The sequence below is a fragment of the Cibotium barometz genome, chromosome 7 (assembly GCF_041138505.1).
Source record: "Cibotium barometz isolate CiBa-2024 chromosome 7, ASM4113850v1, whole genome shotgun sequence".
Taxonomy (NCBI): domain Eukaryota; kingdom Viridiplantae; phylum Streptophyta; class Polypodiopsida; order Cyatheales; family Cibotiaceae; genus Cibotium; species Cibotium barometz.
In genome coordinates this window covers 5266519-5283392 of record NC_141052.1, presented here as the reverse complement: position 1 = coordinate 5283392, position 16874 = coordinate 5266519, and the positions used below count along the sequence as shown (strand labels likewise).

Below are 16874 nucleotides of genomic sequence, written 5' to 3'. Positions count from 1 at the left end.
TATAAACCTGCAAATACAATTCTGCATGTTGTAGGCGGCGGCTTTCAAAAGCCATTGCATGCCCCTCTTGATTCAAAACAGCCCCCAAACAATCTTCCATGCATGATCCCTCTCTCTACACTTCTGCGTTTTGTTTCTCACAGCAGTTGTCTCATTTTCCATTGTGCATTCCGACATGATATCAGAGCCCCAGGTGGCTTGAAGCTTGGAGACAGTGGGAGCTTGAGGGTTTGTTGATTTTTGGTGCTGATTGGAGAATTCTTGGGCTGTTCAAGACTTGGAGATCGGGTAGAAGGTGGCCATCACTGTTCAACAACCACCTTGCATAGTGTTTGCAGTCTCTTCTTCAATTTTTTTCCCACCCACCCTCCCTTCACTAGACCTTGTGAGCCCTTGAGATGGCTGAGAAGCACGTGGAGATCCCCACTCTCCCCACATTCCTGGTGGATCGACAATTGGACGGGACCAACTATGGCATCTGGAAGGTAATGATGGAGTTTGTGTTGGAGTCTTATGACTTGGCTAATTTCATTGTGGTTGGTGTTCCACGGCAGAGTTGGAGGACGGGGAGCTTTTACCGTCTACTAGGAAAGAAAGGGAGGCTCAGGCAGAGTTATGGGATTGTGTCAATGCCATGTGTGTTCTTTCATCTTCTTTAATTGCACACCCTAGGTGATTAATCATATCAAACACATGACGCTGGCGAGAGGGATTTGGAAGCACTTGGCTTCTCTGTATAATAGGTATCACCCATGAAGCGGATTTCCTTGGAAGTGCAGATGCGAGTGATGAATCTTGCAAAGTCTTCGACGATGCGGGAGCACATCAACAAACTCCAAGCTCTTCAGCAGGAGGTTCTTCAGGCTGGGAAGGAGGTATCTTCAGAAGACATGGCCATCACTTTGTTGTCTCATCTGACCTCTCAGTATTCAGCTTTCTACTCCTCTTTGATCACCAATGGGAGGCTCAACACCATCGCATGGGAGGAGCTTGTGCCTATGGTTTTGGACTAGGAAGAGCGCTTTACGAACCCTCCACAGGACGGAGGTTCCGAGGTCTTGACTGGCCAGTGGTCAAAAGGCCTCAACAACAACAATAAGGGCAAAGGAAAGTCTTCATTGGAGAAGTGTTCTGAGAAGAAGCCTGACTCAGAGCGTGATGCTCTGAAGGCCGAGTGGACCTGTAACCATTGTGGCTAGAAGGGTCACTATTGGAGAAAGTGTCCCTAGCGGAGTACCAAGAAGAGTGCTGATTCTTTAGTTGTAGCTATAGCTGCAGTTGCAAAGACTCCGGCTTTTCTGCACTTGGAGATCATGGACATTGATGCTTCATCTTCATCGAGCAGGGAGGCAGTTGGTCTCACCTCTAGGGATACTCGGGAGTGGATTCTCGATAGTGGTACTTCCAGGCACATGACTCCTTCCCGAGAGTTATTACAGGATCTTCGACGACAGATAGGTCGCATCTTCATTGGTGACAATTCCACTATCCCGATTCACAGTGAGGGAAGGATGGAGATTATTCCCGATGGCAAAGGGGGGAAGCATTCCTCTCGTGTTCTTTATGTCCCAGACTCCCAGCACTTGGTTTTATCTTTTGTCAGTGCATGAGGTTTGCAAGGTTGGCATACCGATGGAGTTTGATGAGCATTTTGTTGCTCTACGGGACAAAGCAATTGAATGGGATCTACAAACTCTCAACACTCTCTTCTCTAACAAGCACTTAGCTCGGTGATTTGTGGCATCTCCGTTTTGGCCACTTGAATGTGCGGGCTTTCCGGGACTAGATGGTGGATGGCTTGCTAGATGTTGGCAGCAGGCAGGGACATTGTAGTTCTTGCATTCGTGGTAAATGGAATCTTTTCCGAAGCAGGCTACTAGTCGGGCTTTGAAACCTTTGGAGTTGGTCCACACTGACTTGTGTGGACCTATGCAGACCCCTTCCTTGGGAGGTTCTATGATGCTTGTGGATGATTGTAGCAAATTTACATGGGTTTTTTTTCTTTCCCAGAAGGACCAAGCCTTTGCTCGATTCAAGGAGTGGCATGTTATGGTGGAGTCATCGTCTGGATTGCAGGTAAAGACTCTTCAGGCTGACAAAGGAGGGGAGTTCTCTTCTAATGCTTTTGTGCGGAACATGGCATCAAGCGGGAGCTGGCCAATATAGGTTTGCCTTCATAGTTGAGCGTAAGAACCGGACTGTGGTGGAGATGGTGAGGACGATGTTGGAAACTAGATGTCTCCCATTTCCGTGTGTTTGGGAGTGATGCCTATGTTCACATTCCAAAGAAGCAGAGGGGGAAGCTTGACTCAAAGTCCAAGAAGCTTGTATTTGTGGGATATAACTCTCTTTCCAAAGGCTACATGTTATATGACCCAGAGCGGAACGAGGTTGTTGTCAATAGGGATGTTATCTTTGATGAGCATGTTCCAACTTCCACTGTTGATGAGCCACCACTTCTTGGAGAACAAGAAGAGTATATTGTTCCAGCTAGACGGCCTTAGTTAGTTGTAGAGGTTGAGCCCGAGGCTGGAGATGAGCTCCAGCAGCAGCAGGAGGCTCCGCGTTCTGTTCGAGTACCAAAGTGGTTGTTAGACACCATTCGGGGGTCGGGTGTTACGGAGTATCCCTCCGAGTGGACCACAGAGGATGGACCTCGAAGATCGCACAGAGTTTGTGATAAAAGTCAATTAGAGGAGCTGTTATAGGTGAACTATGCTTTGATGTCTCGTATCATTCAGGACAAAGAGCCTACTTCCGTTAAGGAAGCTCTTTCCCAAGAGACTTGGAGGAAAGCCATGCAAGTGGAATTGGATGCCATAGAGAAGAATAACACTTGGGAGTTGGTTCCAAGGCTGTCAAAACGGTCAGTCATTGGTGTCAAGTGGGTCTTTAAGACGAAGTATACGTCTGATGGTCGGTGGACAAGCACAAGTCTAGACTTGTGGCTAAGGGCTATGCTCAGCGACCTGGCATCGACTATGAGGATACCTTCGCACCGACAGCAAGGATGACCACAATTCGGACAGTTATTGCCTTTGCCTCTTCTTAGTGGTGGCCTGTATATCAGATGGATGTAACATCTGCATTCCTTAATGGTGACTTGTGAGAGGAGGTGTATATTGAACAACCTCCAGGCTTTGGGGTTCCGGGATCAAAGGGGATGGTTTACAGGTTACGGAAGGCCTTGTATGGTCTTAAGCAGGCTCCCAGGACTTGGAATCAGAAGATTGATTCCTTCTTTCTACAGACAGGTTTTCAGAGATTAGTTGTAGATCCTAACTTGTATCTCTTTCGGGCACGCAGTATGGTCACGTTGGTTATCCTTCATGTGGATGATCTCATTCTCACTGGCGGTCATGTGGAGCACATAGTTGTGACAAAGGCTACCTTGTCAAAAGAGTTTGAGATGACCGACTTAGGCTTACTCAATTTCTTCTTGGGATTGGAGATTTGGCAGACCTAGAGGGGATTCTTTGTTTCTCAGCAGCGGTATGTTCATGAGTTGCTGGAGACCTTTGGCATGAAGAACTGCAAGCCTATTTCTTCACCGATGGACCCGAACACCAAACCTAGAGGTAATGATCCTTGTGAGCAGATTGAGGCCTCTTTATATTGGAAGTTTGTTGGTTCATTGATTTGGTTGGTGAACACCAGATTGGACTTGAGCTTTCCAGTGGGGCTGTCGAGCTCATTCATGTAGACACCCTTGAAGACTCATTGGGACGCAGGATTGCGGATCTTGCGGTATCTGCAGGGTATAAGGGATCTTGGACTCTTCTATGACACCACTAGAGGGGGGATGACGGATGGATTCAGACTCCAAGGTTGGAGTGACTCAGATTGGGGAGGAGATCTACATAGGCTATGGATTTACCCTTGGCTCAGGAGCTATTTCATGGAACAGCAAGAGGCAGCCAACTATTGCCTTGTCTTCTACTACAGAGGCAGAGTACCAGGCTGCTTGTGGTGCTGCTTGCAAGGTTGTGTGTTTACGGAGGTTACTTGGCGAGATTGGGCTCCCACAAAAGGAGCCCATGGTCATCCAGTGCAATAACCAGAGTTGTATAGCTATTGCTCGAAACCCGGTCTTCCATGCCCGGACCAAGCACATCGAGATACAATATCACTTTGTTCGTGAGGGCTGGTGACATCTTGCTTGTTTATTGTTCAACGGAGGACAATGCGGCAGACCTCTTCACGAAGTCTCTACCTCAGGTGATGCTCTGGCATCACTCCAGCTCACTGGGGTTGGTGCCACATCCAAGAGCTGAGAGGGGGTGTTAGGAGGCAGCTCCTGTCTGTACATATTACTCAGTGAGGGCCTTTGTTGTGGGTGTGCCCGACCAAGAGTTCTCTCCATTTTTTTCCCATTTTCCGTGTCTTTTTTCCTTGTTGTTTGGTCATGGGGGCCCTCTGTTGCTGGCCGTCTCCTCCTGTCTTGTCCGACTTGTTTTTTGTCCTGGCCGACTCGCTATTTCTCAGTCATGGACATGTAGTCTTGCTGTCGGCTGTTTTTGGGCTGGCTGACCAGCACTATAGGGTGGTATAAATACCACCCTTGCTCCCCCACTTCCTCTTGTATCGGATCTTCGTGTATATAGCAGAGTTTATACAGCTTCTCTCTCTCTACACTTCTGCGTTTTGTTTCTCATAGCAGTTGTCTCATTTTCCGTTGTGCATTCCGACAAGAAGAGCTAGGCCCACAGCAAGAAAAAGGAGAGAAAAGCAAGGAAAAGCTAGACTATGAGTTGAGGACAAGTGCCTAATAAGTTGGGGGGGATGTCACCGAAGCATCAGAATATAGGTTACTGACATGCAAAAACGCAAAGCAACCAAAAAAAGGGAAAAAAGTTAACCGAAAAAAAACTGACATGGCAATGTTGACATTGCATTGCCACTGGCAGGATAGCAGCGCAAGGCAACCTTATAGGCTTGGAATGATGCGACTAGCTTTTGGAAAGCAAAAGATTAAAAGCTTTTTAAATACTAAAAAGAGAAGAGCTTTTACTATTAAAAAGATGCTTTTTGGGCTATAAGTGAGTTGTAAAGCGCTTTTCCCAAGTGCTTTTGGGCAAGAACTATAAACTCAGCTATTCTCTCACTGTTGAGACATGTAAAAAGACGAGAGCTCTTTGGCTCTAAGAACTTGTACATGACTCCTCCAAGGGATTTCTTTTCCATGCTTCTATTGAATGATTTACTTTGTAAAGCTTCTTTTTGTGTTATGACATGACTGCCTTTTGCCACAATACACCCACAGGATGACCTAACCTTGGTAACTTGAGTAGCTAGGGGAGGCAGGCCATTGGGCAAGCCTAGTCCCAAACAGTTAAGGTTACACATTGGCTGAGGTCGTGGGGAGCTCTAGATGGACTGCCCGAGTGGCGAGAACTGAAACCCATGGAGCTGAGGCTGTGTGGATCTTATAACCCTGACAGATAACTAGATAACTGTAACAGCTTGCGCTGGGGTTGTGGTGATTTTGGTTATGGTTTTGTAGGTGGTACTATTATCCATTCCAGGATTTATTTGATTGACAGGCTGGCAGGATAGCTCGGCGTGCACTCATTTGGAGGTTATACCGGTGACTTGAGTAGCTTTTCCATGCACTTGGGGAAAAGGCAGCTAGCCATTCCTAGCAGACTGATGATTCATAGGTGGACCATTTGCAGTCGACAATTTGAGTGCATATATGATCCAGAAGTTGCTGATGGCCTTTCAAATGGATTGCTCTTGAAATGTTAGGCCAGGAGATGAATGTAACTTGGGAGAATTTTTATTCTCTGCAAGCAAGTTACTTCGGTTGAGAATCCTCTTCTATGAGCCTTAAACTCAAAGGTAGAATTTAGGAAATCTCGGGCTAGATTCCAGCTTCATGAGGAGTTTGGAGTTCTCTTCTATTGCGAGCACTTGTTACGAGTACCTTTGGTTGTACTCTTACGTATTTTAAAAAAGTACGCGGTGTTGGATGTAAATGAGACACCATTGACCGTGTAGCTAGGGTCAGCTTGTGACTACTGACAACCATTGGTCTAGATTATTTAGCTTGACAGCTAAATAATACAGTGGCCTAAGCTAAGGTTATCTTGGTGGGGCTCTTTACATTTCACCATCAGCAACCATGTTGCCTTGTTTGGATTTCCAGACCCTAGTAGCAGTGTTCTTGGATGGTTCACATCGAACCAAGGAACTTGTCTGGCGGCTATGGAGGATCGTGGAAACCAAGGTTTGGTTACCGCAGTTCTCTTCTTTTATGGATTCCTGAGGACGCGAATCTAAAATGAGGGGATAATGTTACGTCCCGAACTAGGTAGGGTTAGTTAACTCGGAGTTTGTGCATACGGCTAAGCCCTAGGTTAGGATTTAGTAGAGTGTGTGCCTGAATGGCCACGCTTGGTCAAAGGTGCTAGCTTGGATGAGGTGTGAATTGACCTCAAGTCAAGATAGTAACCTATGGTCTAGGTATGGCAAGTTGGCAACTTACTAATAAAGTAAGAGCCATAATAGCAGGTCCCTTGTTATATAAGTGACCTTAGGGGTCATTAGTAGAACAAGGAGGTAGCCACGTGGCAGGGAGAGGCCTATCCCGACGTGTAGGACCTCTAGGCCAGAGTATGCTGCAGGCGGTCTGGTGGTATGGGACACCAGGATGTGGCTCTTGGTGCTTGGCTGACTCATGGCTGCTCGGACCTCAGGCTTGGTGGGTGGCTCCTAAACGGAGCCTATGGTTGGGTGGTGAGCTGCTAGCCACAATCCTTCATGGTCATGGATCTGTTGATCTGAAGTGCGCTTTGAGTTACCCTTTGGGGACCTATTTTCTTATTGGTCTCGTTTGTTGGTTTTATGGCTTAATTGCAGGTTATGTAGCCTGGGAGGCTTTACAGCAGTCCTCAACTCTGATGAGGGCCCCGACTCATTTTATCAGTTGGTCCCCATGGCTGGCTGACCCTCTCCCCACAGAGGACTACACTGGTGGATCTCTCCAGTGGGTGAGGATTCTTGGCTTTCATGATCACTAGTGGCACATCAACCCCCTTCCGGCTACAGTGGCCCGCGGCAGTTCCTGGCGCCGTTGGCTCTGGGAGAGCCGACCTTTGACTCGCGTCCCAATGGGATCTGAGGAGTGGGAGGATCCCTTCATCCCGGAGAGCCTGACCACCCTTTTTTTGATGATGGGTTGTAGGATCCAGATTCACGAGATTGATGGCACCCTGGCAGTGGCAGCCCACTGGGCCTCCTAGGGCATCTCTTCAGAGATTTTTGGAAGTGTATGTGGAGGGACAGCTATTGACCTAGGAAGGTCACACTTCTTCTGGCAGTTAGCCCACTGCAGCCTCGTTATCAGCACTTGATTGGCCATTGGAGGTCGGCAGGCACAATGCGTGCGATGTAGCCAGCCCACAGAGTCGCAGCCGCATTGTCTTTGGGACTGTCCCAAAGTGCAACAGGTTTGGTAGAGGATCCTTTGCCTATACACCACGTTGGTGCAGTCCGTGCCACGTACTATCACGCAGTAGCCTGGGTGACGGAGGCCAGCCTCGCTCTTCTACGAGGAGGCAGCAAGTGGGCAGGCCCTCAACACTCACTGTGGGATTGATACTGTTCCCACCTCCGACAAGTTGACAGAGCTCTGGTCTCCTGCCACCAGTCCAAGATGGGTAATCATCAACAGCACAGCTGCATGGCATATATGGTGGGTCCGTTGTTTCAGCGAGGCTATCGAGGGTACCCTCACCCCTCCAGCTGAGTCCATACGCTCCATTTGGACTGACATCATTCATACCCTCCGCGGTCACTGGGAGAAGCTTTAGGGCGGATCGGATCTGTATATATATGTGTGTGTGTGTGTGTGTATCTATATGTATGTATGTATGTTTATGCGTATATATCTGTGTTGGCATGTAAAATATGAAAATAAAATTAGGTGTCACACAAATGAGGCATCACACTATATATGTATGTATGATTTGAGTGAGTGCTCAATGTTCTTGGTGTTCAGTTTTCAATGAAACACTTGTATGGCTCAAGTTTCGGTAGGCTCTTTGAGGCTACCTAAATGGACAACTGTTGCATATGTTGTAGCTAGCTGCAGAGTATGGTGAGACTGTAAAGTTCTTAAAGGTAGACACTGATGAAGAATTCGAGCTTGCCAGTGAAATGAAGGTTTGCCTGCCACCACAAAAACATCATCTTTTCTTTTCTTTGGTTGCTTTACGAAAAAATAGTAGAGATCTAGCATTGATGTGTTGTTAATTCCATGGGTTGATGGCTAGATTCAGGGCTTGCCCACCCTTATCTTTGTGAGTAAAGATACGGGCAAAAATGCAATCCGGACTGAAGGGTTGCTACCTGCTGATGTCATTCGCAACATCATAGAAAACGAGTTATAACATTGATCCTATTGTCTTGATCAGAGTTCGAAAAAAGTTCATGTTGATTCACGGAGCAATGCGCTTGTTTTCTGTTTTTTCTTGTTAGTCAAATAGGTCTTAGCCTTACTGTTTGGACTTCCAGTACTTGAAGTTGGGAGGTACATCACTACATTGTTATGTACATGTGTTTTGTTGATTGCTAAAAGAAAAAATCAGCAACGTCATTTCATTTAATGTAGTTCATCTAGCATCAATTAGCCAGTTTGGCTTCGTTCTTTTTTTTTTCTGCAAATTTATAGGTGGGATTTACATTGATCATATGATTTAGACACTTTTTGTTTGCCAACATATCATTTTTTTATGCGGATTCTGGTCATATTATGTTTTGGAGCACGCAGTCTAGGGCTTGTAATTCCATATGTAACATTGTAGTCTATCAACATTCGGATGAGAGTACAAGTATTGCTTTGCTTTCTAAGAGGCTTTTGTTTTCTCTCTCTCTGTCTCTCTCTCTGTCTCTCTCCAAAGCGCTAGATGCCCCAGGTTCAAGAGGCCCAGGCCCTCTAGTCGACAACTTCAGATTTGAGACCAGGGACAGACTCTGCCACACGTCCTGGATATTGAGGCCAGGTACACAGTTCATGAGGACGCCCAATTATGAGTGGGCAACGGGAAGTTATTCTGCCACCTACTTTATTGTACACACGGGCTATGTAGTACATTGGCTCTGTCTATTATCTTCAGCAGCTAGCCTCTTGACTTTTTTTATGTTGTCTTGACATCCAGGTTACTCATGGATCACATGTAACAGCTTTCTGGTCTTGTAGTCCCTTCGGGTCTTTTGTAGGACGTTTATAACATCTTTCTTTCTTTCTTTGTGTTTTGTCCCTTATATAGACTGACTTTTTTGTTTTGATTGTTACATGAGTATCTTGTTTTAGTGGTTACTCTATTAGTTGAATATTAAGTTCCAATACATTTGTTCTTTTGCTTGTGTGTGTGTCAGTGTATTCTTTTTCTGTTGGTTGGTTGTTAAGTCACATCATACATACATATCCTCTCACATTCAATGTATCAAGGTAATAATATCAGGGCCATCATGTTTAATGATAATATCAATGAAATATATAGAAACATATATCTATGCATGCACACATGCATGCGAATCCACGAGTTGACAAAGGGATGAACGCGCAAAAATCGGCGAAGGGATGAGTTGAAGAAGTGCAATTCATTGAAGTGAGTAGAAAGGCAGAATGGGCATTCCCTTCTCATGCCTAGCCTCCTTTTTTATGTAACAGAACAAACATGCTGTTCATGGAGAACTTTCGGTGAATTTTAGTCTTGTTTTCACCCTTCAGCATTTTTTGGGGGATGTTCTGGAGTGAATGTATGATAAAAGGTATATTGCAATTCTTTGTTTGAGAAATGACAGGCCTTTTTATTTGGGACACTATAAATTTGAGTGCATTGTTTGGGATGTTTTTATCAATTGCCTATTTGCTTGAGTCCAAATCTCTAGAGCGGTAACAAGCTTTTTGTGGCCGTTATCCTTTTTCTTTAACATAGGAGTTATCACTATGCAAACAACTAATGTTTAAGGCTACAATAAAGAGAAGTTGCATTATTGAACTGCCAATCTTTTTTAATCATCATTATACTATAACTTATTGCTTGATAACAATGCTATATGCTAAATTGGCAATGAAAGGAGTCAAACATCTTGCTTTGTTTGCAAGAATGACCCTTTACCTTCAATAACCAAATTGTGGACACCTGCAATAACCAAAATAGATGGAGAAATGAGCAGTTTTGAAATTTACCTTCTCTATTGGACCACATGGTAGACTATGTATATTCTAAGGCATATGCAATAATAATAAGGACCCATCCATAGTGTAGAGGATCTTTGGTTATCATGTAAGAGATGGGTAAATGTGTAATCTAGAGTTGCTCCATATTGATTAAATGAGAGAACTTAAGATACATCATCCTTGCATACATAGACAATAGCAATTGCAAAGAACTAGAGAAATCACTATATTGAATTACATAGGGTAAGTGCTAAGAGGCCTAGGAAAGCTAATTATGTAATTAATTGCCCATGGAGGGTTTTGCCAGCAATAAATTACTATACTCAATCTGGCTTAGCATCGCTCTTTGAAATCTAGAAGGAAGATTGAAGAGGCTTGTTCGAGAGTTGTTAGTGCTAATTGGAGGCTTGGGTGTTCTAGGCTATCTTTTTTTGAACCTAAATGAGGAACATAACATCATGGAACAAGAGCAGAACAATGGATAACATTGGGCTCTCATCTCCCTAAGCATAGCCAATTCACTCAAATGGACACCCTACCGCCCTATCTATACAATTATCTGGCAGGGGGCAAAAAGCACATAAAGGGTGGAACAACTCACTTTGGGCCTCATTTTATAATATCCCAACGCTTGGCTATCCCATCACCTCTCCTCAATTTGATTGGAACAATCCCTATGTAAGGAAAGATGAATGATTCCACCAAGCGTTTTCCCTTCATAATTCTCACAATCAGGTTGTCACAGGCTCTTCGAGGCTCAACAAGATGTCCCAACTCCTTAATTATGAAGGAAATTTCTCTATCCTTTTCATGACTTCTAATCTAATGTACTCTTCCCAAGTTACTCGCTCTAAAATACAATTTGTTCTCGTTTTAGAAAGTCTCGCAAGCTTGGACCACCCACTTTTTAGTATTTGATCCTTTTCTACTCAAGCCATTACACAAACTTAGCCTAGCTCCGTCCAATCCCATGGGTATAGCGTTCTGCCGGACCACCCACTTTTTAGTATTTGATCCTTTTCTACTTAAGCCATTCTACAAACTCAACCTAGCCCTATCCAATCCCATGGGTCTAGTCTTTTGTCGGACCATTGGATCTATGGAGAGCCGGTGTGAACTCACACACCCATAATTGGAATTGTCATTTAACTCACAAACACCACTTAATAGAGTTCACACATGAACTCCTCCAAAAAACAATTCTTTTCTAAAAAATAAAACATCATGCAAAACTTTCACATAAGTTCCATATGTCCAAACAATAATCGCGCTCACATATCACAGTAATACGTCGGTGTCACAACAACAATATCTCCTCGCACTACGATCATGATCATACTCATCGACAGTGCATATCATCTTGTTTGAAGGTGATCGTGTGACCTTGACCCCTCTTGGATCTTGGTGGGACAAAGCGCATGGAGGAGCCCACGTCTCACATCCACCAGTCATGAAACCCTACTATCTAAGCAGTCGCTACTACCAGCACATCACCAGTCCCAGAAGTTCGCCAGTACTTGGAGTCAGGGGCGACATATGTCTAGCATACTTAGCCACCTACTTGAATCAATCCGGAGCCGCTTTCTTGTCTATCACACCAATTGTGCCAGGACCTTCACCGAGAGGGGTCAAGGTCTCACATGATTGCCTTTGTGTGATGCACCCCGCAGATGATATCCACATGGTAATCCATGAACTTATGTGGTACCTTCACAGGCTTCCATAAACAAACAATGCATATACATCACATGAATACGATGTCTAAACAATTGTTCAAGATATGATTTCAAGTGACATGCATCATATACATATCCAAAGTAGTGTAAATCATCGCAAGCTTGACGAGACGTCATCAAGTTAAGATCCTTTATTGGCCCTTTCAGTCTAAGTTCATAGCCTTATAATTTAGGATCCCTAAGGTCCTTAAATCTAGACTCCTTGTCATCTATGTTTACTAATGACAAACTAGTCTCATATGAGTCTTTTATCCCTCATTTCTTTTCAAAAATTAGGGTATGGATTTACACACCTCGGGGTTATATATTGTGTACTTATGCTCTTCAAACAATAGGTAATTAGTGGCTCTCTCTCTCTCTCTCTCTCTCTCTCTCTCTCTCTCTCTCTCTCTCTCTCTCTCTCTAAAATCTATGATAATTATTTATCTAATTTACTCCTAAAATCAATTATCCAAGTCACTTAGAAAGTTTGAATTTCTTTAGAACCCAATTTAATATTAAATGCACATGTGCATGTGCTTTAGGACTTTCTCTCTCTACAAATTTTGATTTAAACCTAGACTATTTCTCTTAATTTTAAGGTTGGGTCAGTTCTCTTAACCTAACTCTTGCTTAGATTAATCTAGGTGCACATAACTTATATGGTTAAAAATTAATAATTATTTAATAATCCTAAGGCTCACATGCTAAATGAAGGTCAACCAATTCTCTCATTTTAGGATATTTATAGTACCTTATCCCATTCCAAAAAATTAATAAAATACTTAACCTTAGTCTACCCCAATCTAATTTATGTTTTCTTGAGAATAAATGGTTAATTTAGGCTATTAAAGCCTTAATAGAACTTTACATTAAGGTGAAAATAGAAATTCCTAGGGTTTAGTGTACTAAATTAAACGGAGAATTATCAAGTCAATTTTTTAATTGGAAACAAAGCGATCAAATCAATGTAGTTACAAGATATAGCAAGAAAAATATCAATTTTGAATGTGAGAATTGACTATACCTTTTTGGCATGGGCATTAGAGTATAGTCAAATTATGAAGTAGAGATGCTGCATAGGCCCCTAGAAGTCCATGAGTTCTTCTAGAGTCCTCCAATGTGCTTTAGTGGTCTCAAAGCTCTTACACGTGCAATTGAAGCACCTAAAGTGTAAAACAATGATTGTACTAGGTAGAATGATGTGCAGGCGTGCTAGAAGCTATGCAAAGTGCTCTCTTCTTTCCCTAGATAAAAATTCCTGTATTTCTGAAGGGCTAGGAAGCCTTTATATACTTTAAAATGATCGATGACCACTCCACAATCTCTCAAGATTGGTAGCTCACAATCCCATGCGACTAGAGCTAGAAATATATGCAACCACCCATTTTCCATGCAACTATCCCTTATGCAATTAACCCTAAATTTAGTGAACTAGTCGTTCTCATGCATAGTTCACTCTAACTAATAGTCCCCATACTTACCTCCTTATTAATTTATTTCTTTGGTCCCAAAATTCAACCTTAGGCTATGAACCTTGCCCATTCAACCTTAGACAATTTACAACTGCTGCTACGGCTAATATTTTTCATCCACACCTAAATTTCAACGAGCATAAGAAATACTTTATTTATCATTTTTTCTCTTTAAATTTTTAAAGTTATTTTTTCCTTTTTACCAATTAATATGCTGGGAGGGGGTGCACATGGGAGAGTTCCAATAAAATTGTACACTCACTACCTTAATCCAATTTACTCAAAATTAATCCTAATTTGATTTTCTTAGGATCTTGAGATTTTCTCATTAATTTAACTTATCTCTCTCTAGTGTCTCTCTAGAATATACTCTTCTTTCTGTGGTCTCTATCTAAAATTGACTTGATAATCCAATAAAATTATGCACTCACTGCCTTAATCCAAGTTACTCAAAATTGATCCTAATTTTATTTTCTTAGGGTCGAGCTTTTCTCATTAATTTAACTCTTCTCTCTCTAGCTTCTCTCTAGAATATACACCACAAAATCAATACCCCTGGATTAATTTATCACATGGTAAGAGGTATCTTATGTTCTCTTCCACTTAAAAAAACCAAGATGTCCTCATCTCGTGAATTGGGGATAGTCCTTTCATCGTTCTTCCTCTCTCCCAAATGGAGTCTTTGGTTGGGAAAAACTTCCACTTGGCCTTAGAGATGTCCATATAGTGGGTTAAATGGACTCATCCCAATGCTTCGATGCTGAGAGGCATTATAAGAAAACTCTACTAAATGCAAATAGTTTATCTTCTCATCCACCATAAAGCGCTTGAAGGATATCCTCGATCTCACTTGGTTTACCGTCTCTATTTTTCCATTAGTTTCTAGATGATATGTAGTGCTATGCATGCACTGATTGAATTCCTAGCAAGGATCAGTTATCTGTAGGAAATGTGCATTTGCCTTATGTTTACAAGAAGTGCAAGGTGCAACATGGGGGGGCAGACATTGCACTAATTGACTGCATGTAACATATTGTAGTCTCATTGCAGTGCTCAGGGGGGGGGCTTCAGAGAACCATAAGTCGTGCGCATAGGCACTTTGGCCTTAGGGTCAAGCGCACAACCCAAGGGGAAGAAGAAGGTTACTGAAGCCAATACAGAACCATATGCCATCATCGACCTAGGTGACATCAAGGAGACTTATAAAATGACAGGGAAGTTGCAAGCAATAGTAGGGGGAAGCATCCTTAGATTCCACTTTTGGGATCCCCTCACCTTGCTCAACTATGTATGTTGTGTGCCAACACACCAAAATGCAAAAAGCATGCACTTGAGAACTAGCAAACAAGTCAAGCCTTGGACAAAATAGGCATGCTGTCTATCCTTGAGTTGCCACCATGGGGCATGGACCTCAGAAGCTCACTTGAGGAGGAGGTAAAGAAATATGTTGTCAAAATCACACAAGATTTAATCTGACAGGTGTTAAATGTGCCCCAATGTGACCGAGGACTACAAGAGGATCAGAACCTCACCTGAGAAAAGTGAGTGCTTCAAGACCACACCACAAAATCCCTACTATGAAGTAAAATTACCTTGCCATAGTTGGTGATGCCTTGCAGATTATATTATGCCTACCTGTCATTTTACAAATCATACAAGACAACTCAAACAGTAGAGATGCAAGCATCTTGACAAGGTTCAACAAAGCCTTGAAGTGCCAGAACCCCCAACATGCAAAGGAGAACTCTGTGGGGCTTGTTCATTACAAAGTTGTGCAAATATGCAAATTGTAGAGCCCCAAGGATCCCTACCTTGGGATTGCACCCTTACTAACCCAAATTCTCTATCAAGGCATGCAAGCCACAAGGCAGTTTGCCACCCCCATTGCAAAGGCTGACTAGCTCAACTCCAAAGGAGGAACAAAAGCCCTAGTAGATCCCCATAGATAAGCAAGAGCCTACCCAAAAGAGAGGACATAAAGGAACACAACCTGAAAGGTGAAACATAAAGTTATTTGTCACCATCAATGAGCAAGACCAAATGATAGAACAATTAGTCTCAAAGACAAACACTGACACAGAAGAAGCAAAGGCGGATAATAAGGGGGAGGACACCAAGGAAGTGGCAATTACATTGCGGCCCACAGATATTGTGTAAGAGGCCAAGAAGCAAAAATAGGAAGACACCCAAGAAGGGGACAAGGCTACAATCCCCTCTCAATGGTCTAAGCAATTTTAACACCTTTCCAAAGAAGCCAAAAAGGTCTTAACAGAGAAGGGAGTCCCTTCCACATTAAAGCCAAGAGTGGCAGATACTTATGTGGAGTCCATTATTTTTTGCATGCTTAAATAGTTGAAAAGCCGTACTTCCAAAATAGAGAAGTATGAAGCATGACTTCAGGAAGCCCAAGCAACCATAAGCAAGCTGGAAAGGGAAACTCACCACATTCAGAGCTCAAAGGACTTGCTGGGTGGAGGAGAAGTACAAATGGCTTATGCAGTCTTATACCCAAGATTAAGTTTTTCTTTCTACTACCGAAACACAAAAAGTTGACACCTTATAGAGCCACTTAGACAAGGCTAATGCTTATCTTAAGCAAAAGGAGGACACCAACAAGAAACTCAACCAAGGCATGCAGATTAGTATGAAGAAAAGCCTCACGTCCAAAATAGAGCAGTATGAAGCACGACTTCAAGACACTCACTCTCAATTTGTTGCAAAGCATGGCTTCAGGAAGCCTAAGCAACCATAAGCAAGCTAGAAAGAGAAACTCAGCACATTCACAGCTCAAAGGACTTGATGGATGGAGGAGAAGTACAAATAGCTTATGCAGTCTTATACCCAATAGCAAGTCTTGATTTCTACTGAAACACAAAAAGTCGACACCTTATAGAGCCACTTAGACAGGGCTAATGCTTATACGAAGCAAAAGGAGGACACTAATATAGGAAACTCAACATAGAGCTGAGCAAGGCCGACAGAGCCTACACAAATAGATGTTTATATGCCACCAAACTATGTCACTGGGTGGGAAAACATCACAAGCGTATTTATACGATTTATGTCCACACCACAAGCCAATAGAGGACATAGTCGCACGGATATATAGGATGGATATGCCATTATTAAAGGTCTACATGGAAGCTCAATGGAAAGAGTAGCGAGACGCAAATCCAGAGCACTCTGAAAGTTGTATTCACATGACCATCAAAGGCTAAAATTTTTACCCAAGGTACATCAGCCCACACAGTGACTTCCCTAGTTTTGCAAAGGCCGCGTCTATAAAGACATGTACATGCATGATCGTACAGCAGCCTAAAGAATTGATCCGTAGTATATACGGAAGGATCTAGTTGTGCTGGTGGGAGTACATAGAAAAGCTAGCATACAATAAATATCTAGTCAATTTTCCAAGGCTACCATCACTGCGTGACACGCAGCAGAACAAATAGATGAAGATTGGATAAAGCAGATAATGAGATTCTTTTTCGACAA

General features: G+C 43.1%; 1 protein-coding gene across 4 annotated transcripts in view; it reads left to right on the top strand.

Annotated features, from left to right (window-relative positions):
* LOC147636614 (thioredoxin-like protein CITRX, chloroplastic) overlaps window positions 1-9249 on the top strand; it is a 34548-nt gene extending 25299 nt beyond the window's left edge. The window contains exons 3-5 of one of the 4 annotated variants that reach the window (XR_015266175.1): window positions 8086-8166; window positions 8910-9005; window positions 9162-9249. Coding sequence is in view for 3 of the 4 variants with exons in the window: in XM_086800058.1 (XP_086656184.1) it covers window positions 8086-8166; window positions 8277-8393 (198 nt within the window). In the remaining variant the exon portion in view is untranslated. Of the gene's footprint in view, window positions 1-8085; window positions 8167-8276; window positions 8688-8909 lie in introns of those variants that run through there. The other 3 variants (XM_086800060.1, XM_086800059.1, XM_086800058.1) reach the window with 3 other exon arrangements.
* Window positions 9250-16874: the final 7625 nt, after the last annotated feature.